General features: G+C 45.9%; 1 protein-coding gene across 2 annotated transcripts in view; it reads right to left on the bottom strand.

The window, feature by feature from the left end:
- Window positions 1-17,587, bottom strand: part of LOC144158602 (peroxidase-like) — a 71,582-nt gene that overhangs the window by 9,173 nt on the left and 44,822 nt on the right. For both annotated transcript variants that reach the window (XM_077689599.1, XM_077689600.1), the window contains exons 8-12: window positions 17,288-17,389; window positions 15,600-15,710; window positions 13,464-13,599; window positions 8,401-8,610; window positions 4,417-4,551 (exon numbers count right to left, since the gene is read on the bottom strand). In XM_077689599.1, the coding sequence (XP_077545725.1) occupies window positions 4,417-4,551; window positions 8,401-8,610; window positions 13,464-13,599; window positions 15,600-15,710; window positions 17,288-17,389 (694 nt within the window). The remainder of the gene's footprint in view (window positions 1-4,416; window positions 4,552-8,400; window positions 8,611-13,463; window positions 13,600-15,599; window positions 15,711-17,287; window positions 17,390-17,587) is intronic.

Genomic DNA, 17,587 nt, shown 5'->3' with positions numbered 1-17,587 from the left:
TCTGCTCTTTCACGTTGCGCGCGGTGCAAGACTCGTGCTGCAAATGATAAAACAACCAATATGTGCACTTGTTTGGCAGTAAGCAATGACATTGTTGCCTCTGCTTGCGCATTTCCTCTAGATACGTTATAATCAGCGGCCGTTGCGGGTTAATGCGCTGGTTTAATTCCACAAAACATCTTCGCCGTGGTGATAAGTGTTATACGTGTGAAACGTGTTATAAACATTGCTTCGACACATTGCACTTTTCTTATTGATGCGTGCAGTCGTCTGGCGTTTCTGGAAAGGTCAAAGGGTGCTTTTTGAAGGTGACATGGTGGCTATTTAAAGGACAAAAGTTTAATACACGAAACGGGTAAGAAGCGACAAGACCTGTGCATACCCGTGCGTTTGCCACACCCTTGTACAATTGCGTTGTGTCCTTATAGAAAGAAGGAACAAAAAAAAACAGTTACACTGCACACGACCCGTCCGCTATCGCCCATATATTACCTGGGACGTATTTTACACCCGCAAGCTCCTGTGTGATCGAATTCTTCCCGTACCTTTTAGAAAATAAATACAATTTTTGGACAGTCGTTGCTTATACTATGTTGATAATTTTACGGTATATTTTAAATACGTTTCTGTGGATGCGCAAGAGTATTTCGGGGTGATTTCTCCGTAAAATTAGCAGTAGTGTGTTTGCGCCTGTCCTGTTGGATTTGTTGTGTCATTTTCATGTATCCCATTTTTAAATCCCGACATGAACCACCTTGTCCAGAAATATGTTTCACTCAGCATAACCAAATGCCTAATATGGTCACATCTTAACCTTTTAAGGTGGTCTTAAGTTTAAAGAACGAGAAAAAAATCGCGTAATATAATGCACGTTGTTGGCGACATGTGTGGAGGGTGTTTGCCGTGACTCCCTGGATTTTTCTTTATTTTTCCCACACTGCTCGCTTTCAATACAATTTTGAAAAAGGCGACCCACAATTTCTGGACAATCTCGGGCCAAAAGGGAGCTTAATCAGTTTTCTATATACTGGCGTCTACTCGTTGAAGTACTGCTTCTTCATCGCTATGGAACGCGACGCCTAACGTATTTTTAATTGAAAAGTAATACTGATAACCAACGTTTGACTTTTCGCGTTACATGCGTTCTCTTCTCGCTGTGCTTGGAACGTTAGCAGAATACCCCTTGGCAGCCCCCCTCCCCCCCCACCCCCAAAAAAAAAAGAAATGCACAAAAAACTTTTATCCGTGCGTTTTTTAGCGAATCCTCACGAATTAAATGCCAAGACAGAAGCGAGCTTCAGTTTACAACACAAAGTAGTTACCGGGAACTCGTTGCGCTGTTTCGTATCTGCAACAAGGCAACTTCATTTGCCATCTTTATGGTTCGCATGCAAGACAGTATGCAAGAATGCAAGCACATCTCGCTGGTATAAGCACCTGTTAGATTTTAAACGGGATGCAAAGGGTCAACGGTGCACCCGTAACAGCAAATCTGTGCTCACATTGAGGTCTCAGACGCTTGGTTTACACACGGTAAACCTGCTTGTCACTTTGCAAGTATAGCTAAACATGAGGTGTTGATTCTACTGCGTGCGTTAGCAATTTAATTCGCAAGTTCACTTGCGACGAAAGCCTTAAATAAGTGATCCGACACCGTTATTCATCAAACCTGCCTTCAGAGCAGCTAAAATTTCATTTAACTGAAGCGGCGCGCAAAGAACCTGTTAGAACGGTTGCATTTATATCTCTGCGCTGATTAAAATTCAGTAATTTTATGGTTACTTTCGAACGCACAAAAAATATCGTAAGCTCCGAGAAAAATCTGTTGGGGCAGCGTTACCATTTCAGGGCATCCCACAAATGCAAGAATGCGTCATGCTACCAGTGAAAGCGATTGAAACTGCTGTCGTTAACTGAATTCCGGAGATCGAGGCTTCCTGATTTGTTTTAAATGCATAGCATTTTAGTAACTCACAATGTCACGCGGCGTTGGCGTGCGCTGTCGTAGTCCGCATGCGCGCCTTGTCGTAGTCCGCGTCCGCAGCCAGGAAGAAATAACAGTTTCCGGCGCCCGGTTTCGAACCCATGACGCCGCGGGCGGAACGCAAGGTGCCCGGCGCACAACCGACCGAGCCACGAAACCGACACAGATTTCGATGCACCGAACGCGCCTTATATCCTTCACTCATTTCTCGTTTGTTTCGAAAGCGCCACAAGTTGTCCCGCGCTTCCAAAAGATGGCGACACGGGTCCCGCGATCAAGAGATACGACTTGCCGGCGCACCCCCTCGGAAATGCTGTGCATTTGATCGTGCCCCTCGCGAGGGGGATGTCTTTTTGATTTGCGCGCGCCCTAATTATCGCCCTGCTTTTGTCGGGGAACGCACACTGCAAACACTGCAAAGGCGACGACCAATCACAAGCTGTGCTTATGTATTTATGGGAGTGTTTGCTTTCCGGAACTTGTATAATTGCCACATGTACGTGAAAGCGTCCTTCCGCGAGCGCGCACTTCGAGCACCGAGCCGAGCGCTTATCTAGAAACACGATCGGAGGTCAGAGTCAACTTGCAGACGCGCAAGAAGAACGCGGAGAGATTTTTGATTTGCGCGCGCCCTAATTATCGCCCTGCTTTTGTCGGGGAACGCATTTATTTATGATTTTATTAAAGGCTCAAAGCCATAGTCTGGAAAGATCGAGCTCGCTACGAGCCACGGCATACAAGTGAATTGTCATTATTGCGGCCGTTCTGAGAATCCCTGATGGGTCGCCGCTTTTTTTACCGCTAATTACCGCTTCTATGCTATACATTGCGCGTTGAGGAACCGAACTACAGCATACCACTCTTGTCTGCTCCTTTCGTGCGCTCATACGGCGCGAGAAAGGCACGAAGCACGCCCGCGCTGTGCGTTCTCCTGGGCCGCTCAGCGGAGCATCCACACTAGCAGCGCGGCGCTATCGCCACCTACATGTCGATCTCGCGGCGAATTCAAGGCCGATGTGTTTGTTGCCGGAAGGATGTCCGACGCCTACATGGTTGAGGCGGCTGTGGATGACGCAGCCGATCATGCGGACAACGGAGACTAACGTGGCTATCTGGGCGTGTTGTTTTAACATGATTAGGAGAAGACAGCGCGGTTTACACACGGACACAGGGAAGAGTACTTGACACACACGAGCGCTGAAACACACGAGCGCTGACACACACGAGCGCTCGTGTGTGTCAAGTACTGCTCGTGTGTGTCAAGTACTCTTCCCTGTGTCCGTGTGTAAACCGCGCTGTCTTCTCCTAATCAGACAACGGGGAGCCACGATAAGTGCGTACAGCGGCAGAACCAGGGAATACGCCGCGCCTGTTTCGCTAAAAGGTGTATTATAGCGGTGGGAGCCTATGATGAATGCGATGCATTCAGCAGCTCGAGAACGCCCTTTTGGGAGAAAATGCAAAGGCGAAACAGGCGAGCATCACGCAGTTCTTTCTCTCTCAATAACAAAAAAAATGTTTTTCATGCGAATTACTTTGCCTATATAGCAAAATTGTCCCCTGTGCAATGGAGCTTTTTTTTCAGCACTGCCTCTTATATCAATGACCTGGCCACAAATTTTCGGCTTTTCGCTTAATTCAAAATCCCGCTTATCTAGAAATTTGCAGTGGATTTTAGGACTTCGAGTTAACGAGGGATTGCTATTAAGCAAAGTAGGATAATAGACCGCTCTACTTGTTATTTAAAGCTAAACACATTCCACTCAATAGGCCGCCCGCGATAACTCAACCATTGGAAGACCAGGGAGGCGAGGAGACTGAGGCAAGGCTCTTTAGGCACGTGCACGAACATGTAAGATCGCCGTAAGTATTCACAGAAATACTCAAATGTTCCCTATCTCAATGGGCCCCGTAGAATACGACGCGAACTATCTTAATAAAATGACAACTTGTCCGGAGAGTTTATTAGAGGAAGCAGGATTTGTAGAAGTGGGTGGTACGCGTTAGAGGAGGGTACCTTAACCACTTCAGATTAGCTGAAGTAAGTTAGCTTCCTGAGTCCTGACAAGGCAAGCATACACTAATTCAAGAACCTCACTTACAAAGCTCGGTATCAAGGTTAGGTGTTTTGAGCGTGCAACTGCTCATGGGCCACGAAACCCACGAAACGAAGGGGTACAGAATTTCTTCATCACATGGTATCTTTATCAGAACTGTAGGAATCATTGCATCAATTCATAACGCAAAATGTATATCAATGCAGAAAAGGTTTTTCTTCATTTACCAGAAAATTCCTGCAATTGTTGCGACATAATCAAGAAATTTACTAAAGAGAACTCCAGGAAATGCAGCTTGACCCTTTTAAAACGAATACTGTGTAAAAGCTCTTGCATATGTTATTTTAAACGTGGTGCTTCCGGCTCCATTTCTACCTGTTGAAAGGTTTCATTGGCTGTTGAATAGATCCTCGAAGCACGCTGTCGAGAGGCCTGTAGCTGTCGTTTAATGGCCGAAAGTAGTCGTCCTTCAGTTCGATGGAGGTTAAGTTGGTGCCGTCTTCGTCCACCCTGATAGGAGAGAAAAAGCTTTGAAGGACATGGCCAAAAAGGGGTCAGATTTTAAACTCAATGCAGTGCATGTGAAGGCACGCTCGACTGTACTAAAATGTATTCAAGCCGTCACTGATTACCGGTAACCACAATTAAGCGCATTCATTAAATACTTGCGTAAATCAAATCGTTTCTTTTCCAGAACCAGTTAACAGGCTATAAGAACTTTTTAAAGCGTTGAAGCGGCTCTTAGTTATGAAAGAAAGCTTCAAGTTCGCCTCGCTAACCTTTACAGCTACCGTCTTTCACGGTATTTACGTTGGGTTTATCACAGTGACATTTGTTCCTAGCCAAGTAACGCAGATAGAAGTGGTGGCGCAGAATAAAGGCAACCAAGGCAACAAAACTGTGTCATCTCTCACCGAGGCTAAACCCAGAATCAGCAAAACTATGCTTTATGTGAGTGGTTAATAACAAGCCCTATTTGGAGCTGTCAAGGGCGACTTTTGAACTGTGTTGAGCTTTGTTTGCTATTTATCTGTAGCAAACCGTTTAATGAATTCGCGTCAAACAGTGTACTCTATTTACACGTTCGCCGGAGACTCATCTATGTAGCGGTTTTGCATCTGGCCCAAAATAATACCAGAAAAAAACGGAATAGCGCTGAGAAACGTAACGAATAGCGTAATTTCCTTCCTTGAAGCCGTGCATGTCGTGATTAAGCACTTGGCGGTACAATGCTCTGGTTAGCCTGGAAAAGCTCTCTACAGTGTAGCTCTTACCAGAGGAAGCCACGGATTCGGAATGGCAAAAGTTTTAGCGAGGGTCTTGGGACTCACCTTACAAAATTTTCATGACACCTTTCAGCACGGAAACGTTTGTCACGCCATGGCTAAGTATAATTTCACGCTCGTGTAATGGCAGTTACCGCTTCGAACTGTATGTGTGGGCTTGGCAAGACAACTTCTTATCTCTTGAAACTGATTTATACATCTCCGACAAGAACCGTTGCCGCGAACACGGCTTCACACTCATCAACGCTTTCCTCCAAGCTTTCTGGATAGTTGAAACTTAAAGGAGTACTGACACCAAATTTTGACGCCTAAAAAAATTATATAATTGGCTTAAGTAGTTTGTACAGATGCCTCACAGAAATTTTTGTAGCGATCCAAGGCCGGAATCACATCTAAAATCGATTTTGATTGTCCCGGCCGCGAGCTTCCACAAATCGGCAGCACTAGCGAAATCGCTTTCGGCGTGACGAAACATTTATATAGTCGTTTTCGGAACCGGAAACGATATCCTGCGCTGCTGTTGTCGGTGGTATTCGTTTGGGCAGGGGACGTGGGTGTACCTTTGTGAGCAATGCTTGTAAACTTTGCGCACTTTGCGTGTTCGACGTCTTTGATCTTCAGTTCGTGGCCGGTGCACGGTGTTCCCTTGCACTGGTGCCGAAAACTGCACGGTGCCGGCACCGCGGCGACGCGGCGGTGCGCGTCGCCGAGCTCGCCGAAGTTGTGCTATGGCAAGCTTGCGGAATGCGAAGTACTGCTCGCGGAAGCCTGTCCGAGCAAATCGACGACGACGCCAAGATGCATTATTTTCGCGCGAAGACATGCAGCGCTAAACGTGGACGGAGTTCGTGCGCGGCGGCGGCCGCAATGACTGTCGCCCAAGCCAGCGGGCTCGACGTTGCTCGGGTCAGCTTGGGTGTTGGGAACTTTAGGGTTAGTATCGTGGCGAATATTTTATCGCCGCTATCTGTACAACTGCGAATGACCATCCCTTACACAACTTTTCACCACACTATTATCCCCTTTTTCGCATGTGAAGCTTTATTTTGGCTATAATTTCCGTTTCAGCGATCGGTGACCAAAACATCTGCCGTGGCCTGTTTTGATTCTAGCGCGCAGGTGGCGCCATCTTTCGGCCGCTCGCCGCACCGCGGTGCCGGCAGTGCTGGGTCAGAGCCCGAACCTCCGCTGCCGGTCAGCGTAGGATTACCGTCGAGGCAAATATCTGAACGCCGGTTTTAAATTCAGCGCTGATAACAACCCCTAGCACAATTTTTCACCTCACTAACATCTACTTTGTCGCATGTGGAACTTCTTTTTCGCGATCAGATTGATTAGAAGAGTGGCGACAAGCTGTTGCTATCACGGTCTGCGCCGGTTCGCGCCGCAGTGATATTACAAAGCGGACGACGGCGAAGACGTCGCCGGCCTAATCGCTTGGCCAAATAAAGTTGTTCTGTCTGTGTGTCTGTCTGTCGGGTGGCAGCGACTCATCCGAGTCTGACGATTCAGACGACATGTCGACTGCGCGGGCGAGTGCGGACCATGTGCAATCGTAGCAGGCAATGCAGCAAACGTCAGTGTTGTAAGGGAAACCGTGACGTAAGATTCGCCGTCCTGCATTTGAACGGCCGTTTGGTGCGCGACGACCGAATTTGAAACTGATTGGAACAAGTGCGTAAAAATTCATTCTACGCTGGCCGCTGACTGCTTTTGGTTCGATTTTTGTAATCACTGGACCACTAGGTATTCCTTACAGCATAAAAACCGAGAGCGAGAAATTTAGTGTCATTACTCCTTTAAAACATACGCCTGTCGTTCTCTTTATTGTAGACTCTGGCGTTTTATTAAGGGGAATGCTCCCCATGCCTTCAGGGAAGCTTATTGTTCCACATTCTCATTGTTTATTGTACTGCGGTAAGTAGTACTTTCGGCGAGCACATTGCAATTGTGTTAGGTAGAAAGCCTGCGAAAATGGGTAAAGAAACAATGATAAAATACTGCGAATTTTTTTCCCGGAAAATTTTTTTCTTATTTTTTCTCAGAAATTCAAGTGGAAACAATGTTGCAAAGCGAGACATAATAAAGTTTTGAAGCTAAATGATTTGCTCACTTGGGATATCCACTTACTTGGGGGGCCTATTTCCAGCCTCCTGATTCTTTTTATTGCCCTGAAAGACCTGTGTTTGGCCTTTGCAACAAATTTTCTGCAGGGGCACCGTGATTAAAGCTAATTGATACGGTTAGAGATGGGCCCCCCAAAAAATATAAGCGCGAGGTTGTAATCAACAGCATTCCCCGAAAAAGTGCTCTTAACAATACCCTCCCATCTCCCACAAGAAGGCGAAAGTGTGCTCTTCTGTTCCAGGAGCAAGAACACACGCGGAAGCGCATTGTTATCCACGTTACCTGCAGAAAGCTGCGTAGGTTAGGCACTGCCGACGATGCTCCACACACGTGACGCACAAAAACTAGACAATTACGTTGTGCCCATTACGCTCGAAACGATCGCTGATGAGTTCTGGCAAAGGCGGTCGTTTGAAGCTCAATGGGCAAAATATAATTTTCTAGTTTTGGTGCGTCGCGTGTGTGGAGCATCGAAGGCAGTGCATAAGCTACGCAGCTTTCTGGAGATAACGTGAGTAACAATCCTCCCCCCCCCTCCCCCTGAAGAAATGGGAGGCGGCCCTGTTCAGCTTGGACGCTGAAGACCAGGTGCAGTTGGTGGACCGGACACCCAGAACAGCAGCCGCCGCAGAATCTCTTGACTGAGGGCTTCTCCCGCTTTCAAGCGTGCGCCTCCTCTCACTAGAAATAAATGTTTTACCACCGCCACAACCACCACCATTTGCAAACGACCGTTTACTCTACAAGATGTCATCTACGTTTGTACTTGCAATAAGGCAATCTTGAAAAATATAAAGGGAAAAACTTGTTGAACACGAAATGCAAAAGTCCGTCCTATCGGTATCACGATTTCAAACCGAAAATTGCGTTCGGCCAACAGACAACTAAAATTTCCATTGCACCTCCGGTTGGCACAGTTAGCCTGTAGCACAGACAGAACGCTGACCTCCAAAAATCGTGGTCCACGTTCGCGTGCGCGTATCGAAAGTGGGCGGCCGTGAACTCGTTGTGCAGTGTGCCGTCGAGATTCTCATCGTAGGTAGTGCGGCCCGTCGCCTTCACCCAGAGGTCATAGTCGTCCATGGCCTTCGGACCCAGCTGCCAAGGAAGCCACTCGGCGAAGGCGATGTGCTGGTAGCGGCCCTCCTGAATGCGCCTGCGTCCCAATACGCCGGTAGAGAAAGAGTGTTAAGTAACTAAGCCCCTTGACGGGAGCGCCGAAAAGGCAGACTTCAACGAACACAGTAAAACTGGTCGCCTCGTGCCCCACCTAAGCAGTGCTGCAGCCTTTCTGTCTAGCTATATTGCCAACTCTCACGCCGAGGTGTTGACTTCAGTACAAGGATTCGCACAGAATTCAACGTTGTGTTTATTGCAGTTTGCAAGTTTTACAATTGCAGAGTTTTGCCTCAGGCCAGTTCTCAGCACTGAAATAGTTGTTGGGGCGAAACCATTCATATGATGATAGTTTACCCATCAGAGCTTTTTCATTGCAAAGCACAAAGCGCTGTCGCATTGGACAGCGTGCAATCTCAGAAAAGTATGATTGGCCGGAGCCTATTTCTAAAGACTTCAGAAAACCGTTGCGTGTGGCCTGTATTCAATGTCCGCACGATAGGCGGCCGAATCAGCTGTATCCTGCCGACGCCGCACACTCCCCTTTCCCCCGCGCTTCTGACACCCCTGCTTCGCCGTGCCCTTTTCCACTGTAAAGCTGAACCGAGCGCAAATGCCGAACTCCAACTGCTCCAACACCTTTCGCGCCTATCGGCTGCTTCCGCGCCGTGTCCTCTTTGCAACCAAAACTTTGTTTGCGAACATTTCTGTGCTCACACGTCTCCGGGAACGCATGCGGGGCCGCAAACACCGGCTTGAGGTAACCAGCGTCGTAAGAACGCGCATCTATGCAACTAGGTGCCATCCAGTGAAGACGGATACATACAGTAGAACGGCTGCTCTTACGTTCCTCAGTGCTGCGTTTTCGAGGCTGCTACGTTGTTTTTGTCTAGTCCCGGCGCAGCTCACAAAATAGTCCCATGTATTAAAATCCTCACTGTTACGTCGTGGCTCACAGTACGTCCCCGGATCATTCGTTGCAATCTAATACTCCGAAGCCGCCCCCTCCATGCCCCGCCACATGCGCGGACCGTCATCTTGACGTTTGACAAGCCTTGGTCAGGCTTGGCTACGGAAGTGACTGCATGAAGCCGCGCGAGTGTGCGATTCGTCACCACTTGATGGACGTATGTTAGTCTATGCTATCACCATCATCACTGCGCTTACAACGGAAGTGCCTGTTTGCCATGAAGCACCACCGCAAGAATAGCACGCTCTCTCATCGTCACCGTGCGCTTCAAGCTTTGAGAACACCGTTGAACCTGCAACCGCGAACTTTGTCGCGCCTTGATGGCGTTGGGAAAACGGGAGGCGCTTTCCCTTCAGGAAAAGCTTGACGTACTAAACTCAGTAGACAAGCAGCCAACGCGGAAGAGTGCCGACATCGCTACGGACCCTGCATTGCCACCCGTGGTGTTTTCCAGCAATCGCGAAAAGCGGAAACCCTAGATTCTCGAATTTTCTTATGGTTCGAAAGCCAAAGTATCAGAAATACATGGTTGCGAGTCAAAGCTACACACTTTTCATTCATTTTCGAAGGTTTCCTCACTGCTGCGTTTTCCTGGTTGTTACGTTTTGTATGCCCGGTCCGGTAAAAAAATGTATGAACGGGATACCACTGTAGTTACGGTCTTGATGACCCAACCATCTCAGGGTATGCATGCGTATTTAGAGTCACTCGATCTTCAAATTGTGCACCCCTCAACGCAACTAGCTCTTCATGAGCGCGATTCTGGCGATGAATTAACTCGGTCGACATCGGCTATAGAAGAATTCGTTCGGCGTTTATTTGGCGTACCTCAATAAGGCATTGATTGATTGATTGATTGATTGATTGATTGATTGATTGATTGATTGATTGATTGATTGATTGATTGATTGATTGATTGATTGATTGATTGATTGATTGATTGATTGATTGATTGATTGATTGATTGATTGCGGGGTTTACTTAACGCAGCTACGCTACACAGGTGATGATACTCGGGGTAGTGGAGGGCTCCGGATTCATTTTGACCACCGAGGTTTCTTCAACGTGCGCCAAAATTTCGCACACGCAGGCGTCTTCGCTTTTCGCCTCCATCAGAAGCCTACATAAAATGAGGTGGCTCTGATATGTCATTTCTTGAGTTTCAGCTGCACTTTTTATGGCGTTCTGTCGTTAGGACCCCAGGTGATGTATTCTGGATTTTACTTTCTTCATTTTCTATCATTAGAGATGTTTTGAATCACAGAGAGGCCCTTTGCATAGCCCTACTAGTTCATTATGTTAAGGACCACAGCAGCTGAAAGTATCACTCGATAGAAGCTAATACATTTTTTGCAGCTGTAACATAACTGAAAGAAATTATTTGACTGTTCTAGCACCCTCTGCTGCGTCACAGGTCTAACCACCTCCATGGTCAATTGCTTTGCAACCACTGGATACTGAGGGCCGTGGGTTAATTGGAGTATTCATGGGAGGTTGTGGCCATTACTACACCAGGGTGGCCAATTCTGCCCTGGTGAGGGATTGCGTTGCCGGCAATGGTCCACCGGGATCAGGCCGCGCCCAAGAAAAAAGCAAAATGAATGAGACTCAATTGGAAATACTGGTTGGTTGAAACACGCATGCTAATAAATAACCACCAAAAATCACGTGACCGGTCTTTATCACCCATTTATAAAGGTCTTTCTGGGTTTATGGCATGTCAAGGTGAATATACGCAGACAGAGCAACAAGTGGCAAACTTAGAAGATGCTTGTTTAAGTTTAAATAGGCAAGAAAAATAATAAATTAGTTCCTCTCAGCATAAACGTTGTCCAGTGCAGATCCCTGATCCGCCAAGGAGGCTGTGGCACCCTCCTTTGACTAGTTTGAGTGCCAACCTGGCGTTGCTACCGAAAGAAGTCAAAAGGGAGCGCGGAAGCTCCTGAAAACGCGTACAAAAACACTTGATTGAATTTTCATGAATTTGGCGTAATTGATGCGGAAAATACGGTTTTTTAACTTGATATTATGGTTTACTTGGTTGCGGCCTAGCAACGCCACTCTCTGAGGCAACGGCGCAGTGCAAAGGTGACCATGAAAAATTTTGCACGTCAATAATGAATGTCTGTCTAGCGCAATTCGATTGACGTCGGCTTCGTAACGCAAGGCATCCAGGTTTGATCCTGACGAGGGGCAGCGGTGATCTTTTCAGAGACTCTGCTTGGGTGCGTGAGGCTGCGTGATTGCGGTGGCTAGAAACTGAGACCCCGGACGAGATACGACAACAAGCCTGACCCTTCAAATGTTCCGCACTCAGAAATATAGGAAGTCAAAACCCACTCTGTGCCGCACTCTGCACAAGTAGTGAAGTGGTTTTTAAGGTCTTGTTTTTTCCTCGCCTTTTAATGCAAGTTTCCTTTGGTTGTTGCGTCTACCTCTGACAATGTACACTGACTCCAAAAGACATTTCATGGTTCTATAAAGGAACCTATCTCGTGAGTTCTCCTCATTGGATATGTACATGTTTTTTTTCTGAATTAGTCGGGGTGAGTTGGCATCATTTCGTCTCTTTCTTCTTTCCTCACTATTGAGTGAGCGTTATAACCACAAAGGTCACTGGCTATGGCTTTTTCTCTGCTATTCTAGAGTACGAGCCCAGTAAAAGGACAGAAAGCTACCAATGCTCTTGCACCAGTACTGTTCCCGTGCATCCAGAAGCCAATTTGTCAAGCTGCCACAAAATATTTTATATTCGAAACCTACCACTCACAGAGACACCTGCTTTTATAGTATTTAACATAAACACGGTTTTTGCTGCTGGAAGTCGAATGCGTTAATTGTGTGGGGCAGCCAATTCTCTATCCAAAACACTACCATGAAGAGTGCACTGCTGCCAACAAAAAAAATCTTTTACGTTTACGTCTTTCAGAGAGAGGCTCTGCGTCAGACCATAAGTAATATTAAAAAAAAATTATATAACGGGAGCACAGAAGTAGCACGTGGAATGTTCACTTGTTAAATGGTCAACACAGAAGGCGCAAAGGAATATTTTCTTCCGCGGGAAGTAAGGAGTACAGCTGCCTTCTGAAATACAGGCATTAGTGCACCTAACGGTGACGCGCGTCAAAAAGCTGCGGCAGAAAGGAGCGTTTCAGAAAAACAACAAAGTACCACCAATTTAAATCAAAACGTAAACATGTGCCCAGGGTTACAGTGTTATTCACTTCACGACTTCACCGCCCACAAAATTTTAATTCTGTTATATTTCTGTTGACAGTTTTAGATGCGACTGCATCTCATTCACTCGCCTTGTCCCTCCATACGGCGTTGTCCGTCCACAGCCCTCCCCCTACACTACAAAACAAATAATAGTTAGCGGCGCCCGGTTTCGATCCCACGATTCTGTGGGCGGAACACGAGGTACATGGTGCTCTTCCCACTGCGCCACAAAACCGAGACAGAATAGAATGCTACCAACGCGCCTTATATCCTTGACTAATTCAAACTACGTCGTCAAGATGCTACTGATACAACGCATGATGGGGCAATGATTAACACTTGCAATAAAAGAAAAGAAGCTCCCACTTACGGCGACAATGATGGAGTAAAGGTCGTTGCGACAGCGAGGCCCCAAGCATATCACTTATTGAGATTGACCAAGATTGGCCAATAAAACATAATAATCATACGCGTTCCCGACACGTTTCACGCGATTTCAGAATCAATCCAACGGAAACACCAAGTGAACCCCACGATGCGTCGCATCTACACAGGGTACCCCTCGCGGGGAGGTGGGCGCAATTTTTCCTTCCTTATTTGCCTACGAAAGCGAAATGAGGTTGTGTTCGACGACACAAATTTTCCGCCAACTTTTCGAGACCAAAATTTACTGCGGCGTAATCTTCAGAAACCAAGGTTCTTACTTGGTGACTTGGAAGAGCATCTCGTCGTTCCAGTGAGGGTTGATGCAAGCCAGCTTTTTCGCTATGCGGTTGTGCTCTCTTACCCAAAGCGTTGTCAGGGCAAGCATGCCTTTCTGCTGATTGACGCGGATGTCACCTTGAGAAAGAAACACATAAAAATATGTATATGGTGTGAGTCTTGTTTTTTTCGGTCACCACACTGCTTATACAAAAGGCGTGCGTTCCGCTTCGTGGATCGTTCTCAGACTTATCTCGCGCTTGTTCAACCAACAGATAGCGTAAAGTTTATAAAAGTGCGAATGCTACTTTTACTGCTTACTGTACAATCGCTTCCGCTGTTTTATTTGTTTCAAACGAAAAACAATTTCCAATATCATTTTTGTCTAACGTATACAAACCTGCCATAACGTCTAGCAGCAAAAAAACGCTACACCTGGAAGTATATTTCGTACAGAATGTGTGTGTACAAGCATTTCTCAATAGAAAATTTCGAAATCTAATTGCAGTCAGAACGGTCTAAGAATATTAGTAACACCGTAGCGCAAACACCTATTGAAGTGCTTAGTGACAATAAAGCAAGGCACGGACTTTATTATGCAGTAAAAATTCTGGGTACTTTAACCCCTTGGAAATACCTGTCGCAGGCCATCGTTGTAAATAAAACATCGCTTCGTCAAGCGCCGGCTGCAAGGTTTGGTTATTTCATTTTCACTAGTTCACAGGCTTTCCAGCCTTCTTCGGGCAAGGGCTCTTCTAATGGGCGTCGCCGAAATATTGTTTGAAAATTGAAAAGCAAAAATAGCCACGCACGACTCCCACGCGTTTACACATTTACACCCTTAAAGGTCAGAATACTGGTATTATCTGGGGTTTTAAATCTAAGCCCCTGCTTCTTCTAAAATACAGCTAATAACTAGAACTGATCTACATTGCGTACGGTTCTATTGTTTCCCATTACGCAGGTAGTAAAATGATTATTACATTACAGTTGCTTTCGTTTCGGTGAGTTGATTTACGTTTTTTATGGTCGCCTGAGCCTTGTGGAAAACAAAGTAAATAAGAGCACAGGCGATACTTTACACGTCAATGAAGGAGTCAGCACTGAATCCCGTCTTCTTGCAAAGTGCGCTAGAAATTTTTATAATCGTACCTGCATACTGTTTCTTCGGTTACATCTACACCTCAAGCACAGCACATATGTACTTGAACTTTTAATTTGAATTATTCTTGCACGTACGTGTTCTCTGCCGTGACTCGATGTACTCAAGCGCAGCTCTACTCTTGTTGAAAAGACCCATTTTTACACATCTTTGATTTGAGTGATTGTGGAGTTTAGCCCGCCGACGCTACAAACGCGATGAGGCGCGCCATAGTGGAGTGCTCCGGAATAAATTTGACCGCCTGGGGATCTTTAACGTGCGTCGAAATATCGAACACAAGAGCGTGTTAGCTTTTCCCCATTAGAAAAGCGGATGCCGCGGCAGGGTATGGAACCCGCGCCCTTGGGCTCCGCAGCACAGCGCCATAACCACTGAGCCACCGCGGTGGTTTCTGCGATGCCTTTGACGTTAGGCATACCAAGTATTAGAGAAAATATTTGAACGCAAAAATCCTTGTTTTCAGATTAAATCTTGACAGTAGTAGTTATGCGACTTTCCTTGAATCCAGCTTATTGGGTGCCCGAATATCCTTAAATGTGTTAAACAGAACCTGCTTGGTTCCTACACAAAACCTTTTTGTTTGGCTTATTTACAAGAATGATTGCTGTATTCTCCTAAAAGCGTTTCAAAAGTCAGATCGGGATGATATTTATTCTTAGAACGTCGCTTTCCTTTGTCTCGTAGGCGGTAATTCCTGTATTCGGATTTGGCACAACATATTAATTCTCTAAATACATCTATTTAACGGTATTCCGTGGATTTATCACCGTGAAAATAAAAGAAGACCGTTTGGCAGTATCTCTGCAACCAGCATCAAAGGAACATCGCCCCGCTTGTGACCGCGTAGCATCGTAAGTACGCCGCAGGCTGTCAGAATACGTTTAATACTTGACTGGACGACCAATTGCGAAGGCAGGCAACTTCACCTGGTGCAACGCATACGTAATCTTTAAGGAAAAGGAAAGAGTGGAGTTACCTGCCCGTGCACAAAGTGCATCCTCTTCGGGGAGGCTGCAGCTGTCTGCATAAGGCAGCAGGCTGTTCGGCAGGTACTCGAGGCCCCCAATTTCTTGGCTCAGCAACAAACCTGTGTTCAAGAAAGAAACTCTTTTTTGAAGCCCTTAGTTATTTCCGCAGCTAATTTCTCATGAAGTTTTCTTAACGTCTTCCCGCGGATTTTTATTAAAATGCGGACAAGTTGGTGCAAACAGCTTCTCTAGGAGTCTATAAGCCACCGGGTAGTGTCGACCATGAATATTGCTTTGGCAAGCACCCGACTTGTCGTGCGACTAAATATAGGTCGCCCCGTGTAAACTTAGTCAAGCAAAGCTGTATTGAAATGCCTCATAACTGGTGCGTGGACTTATTTCCACCTTTCCCGTGTCCTGCAGTGATAGAAGCAATGAAATCAGCATTATACTAGCGTAACTTAACATTTCGACTGCACAATCTCGGAGCTAGGCATGCGTACTATGGCAAAACTATGACAGCCATGCGGGATATGAAGTTTTAACATGGTCACATTTGAAATCTAACGCACGTGGTTGAGAATAAAAGATTGAAATTGGGAACGGAAGGAAGTGCCATATCCTTAATTGAAGTTATTGTTATTAAATTGAGAAACGCAGCGCATTTTTGTGAACATGTCAGCAGTGCACTTCTGAAACATACGTTATAAGATTGCCGGCAGGTATGGCTAAGGTAAGAAACAAAATTTCAAATAAACGACTTTATTTGCTATTGTATGCCACATTGCGGTAGCTGCGGCGCTTTTAATAAGATCCTATTCTGTTATTATAAGCGCCTTGATTACTTGTGAAAAATAAGCTGTACTAAGTTTAACAATGCCTTCTTGGCGGACGGAAATAAAAAGGTACTTTACTGTGAAGTTTGGTATCTAAGCCCGGGAACGTTCATATTAGGAAATAAAATAGCACAGACACCGGCTGAAAGTAACGAATTAGACATGGCAGTTTCGAGGTTAAACACCCGCTGACTCCGTTCGGAGGCTGCCATCCTTGTGGCTACAAAATGTGTCGGGGTGTCACTACTGTACGTATTTAGTTCTTAAATATGAAGAGAAAAATTCCGCGTCGGAATTTAACATCCCATGCGTGTTAGTCTGCCCCGACAATCCACCGAAATAACAAATTATGCATCCTTGTGGTCTTCTTAGGGAAACCAAACTTCACTATGCTAGTGCGATTGGGGCCAATCTGGATAACGAAACCTTACGATATTAGGATTCGTATCAGAAAAATATTCCAATATTACAAACGATAAATTAAGTGCTCTTCCTTCTCTCGGATAGCGCGGTTTGCGAGTGCATGTCTAATTTTTTTTTATTTCTCCCCCCCGGGCGGGGGAAACACCATGAGCGCCTGAAGCTCCCTAGAATAAGTTTATTTATTCGCTCACCTCCAAACTATGCCTCACAACGTTTACGTGGAGGCAATGTACCACAGAGTGCTCCGAAAGCACACGCCACGAGTATCGAAAATAATGGGTTAACAACAATTCAACGACAAGTAATTAATTATATGTTCTCCCGAAACCGAAGACAATATAGACTCAAAAGCCATGTGTTAACAGCACTTCAACAACAAGCACACATTCATTCGAATTCCCACAAATAAATCATGCATTGTTGCATCTAATAATTACCATCTTTGAATTTCCGCATTGCTCTAGAAACGTCATCGTTAGGTCCGTACACCAAAGAAAGGTCGGCGTAAGAAGTTTGTTGGTTCATCTGGTCGACTGCACCTGCGCCCAAAAAATTGACACGTATCACTGAAGAAAGGCAATGCTAACATGTGAGTGTTGGCGAGTTCAAAGCACGTTTAAATCTACATTGAACATTGTGCTGTTGCAAGCCACAGACGGAAATACGCTCTTCGAAGTGAGTTAACTTCTAATACACGCACTTTTCATGCGCGGTATCTCGCTAACACTGTCTGGACA

This window comes from Haemaphysalis longicornis, unplaced genomic scaffold (assembly GCF_048455015.1).
Source record: "Haemaphysalis longicornis isolate Haplotype H1 unplaced genomic scaffold, Haemaphysalis longicornis Haplotype H1 scaffold_10, whole genome shotgun sequence".
In the NCBI taxonomy this organism is placed as follows: Eukaryota; Metazoa; Arthropoda; class Arachnida; order Ixodida; family Ixodidae; genus Haemaphysalis; species Haemaphysalis longicornis.
This window is presented reverse-complemented; position numbering and strand designations above follow the sequence as displayed.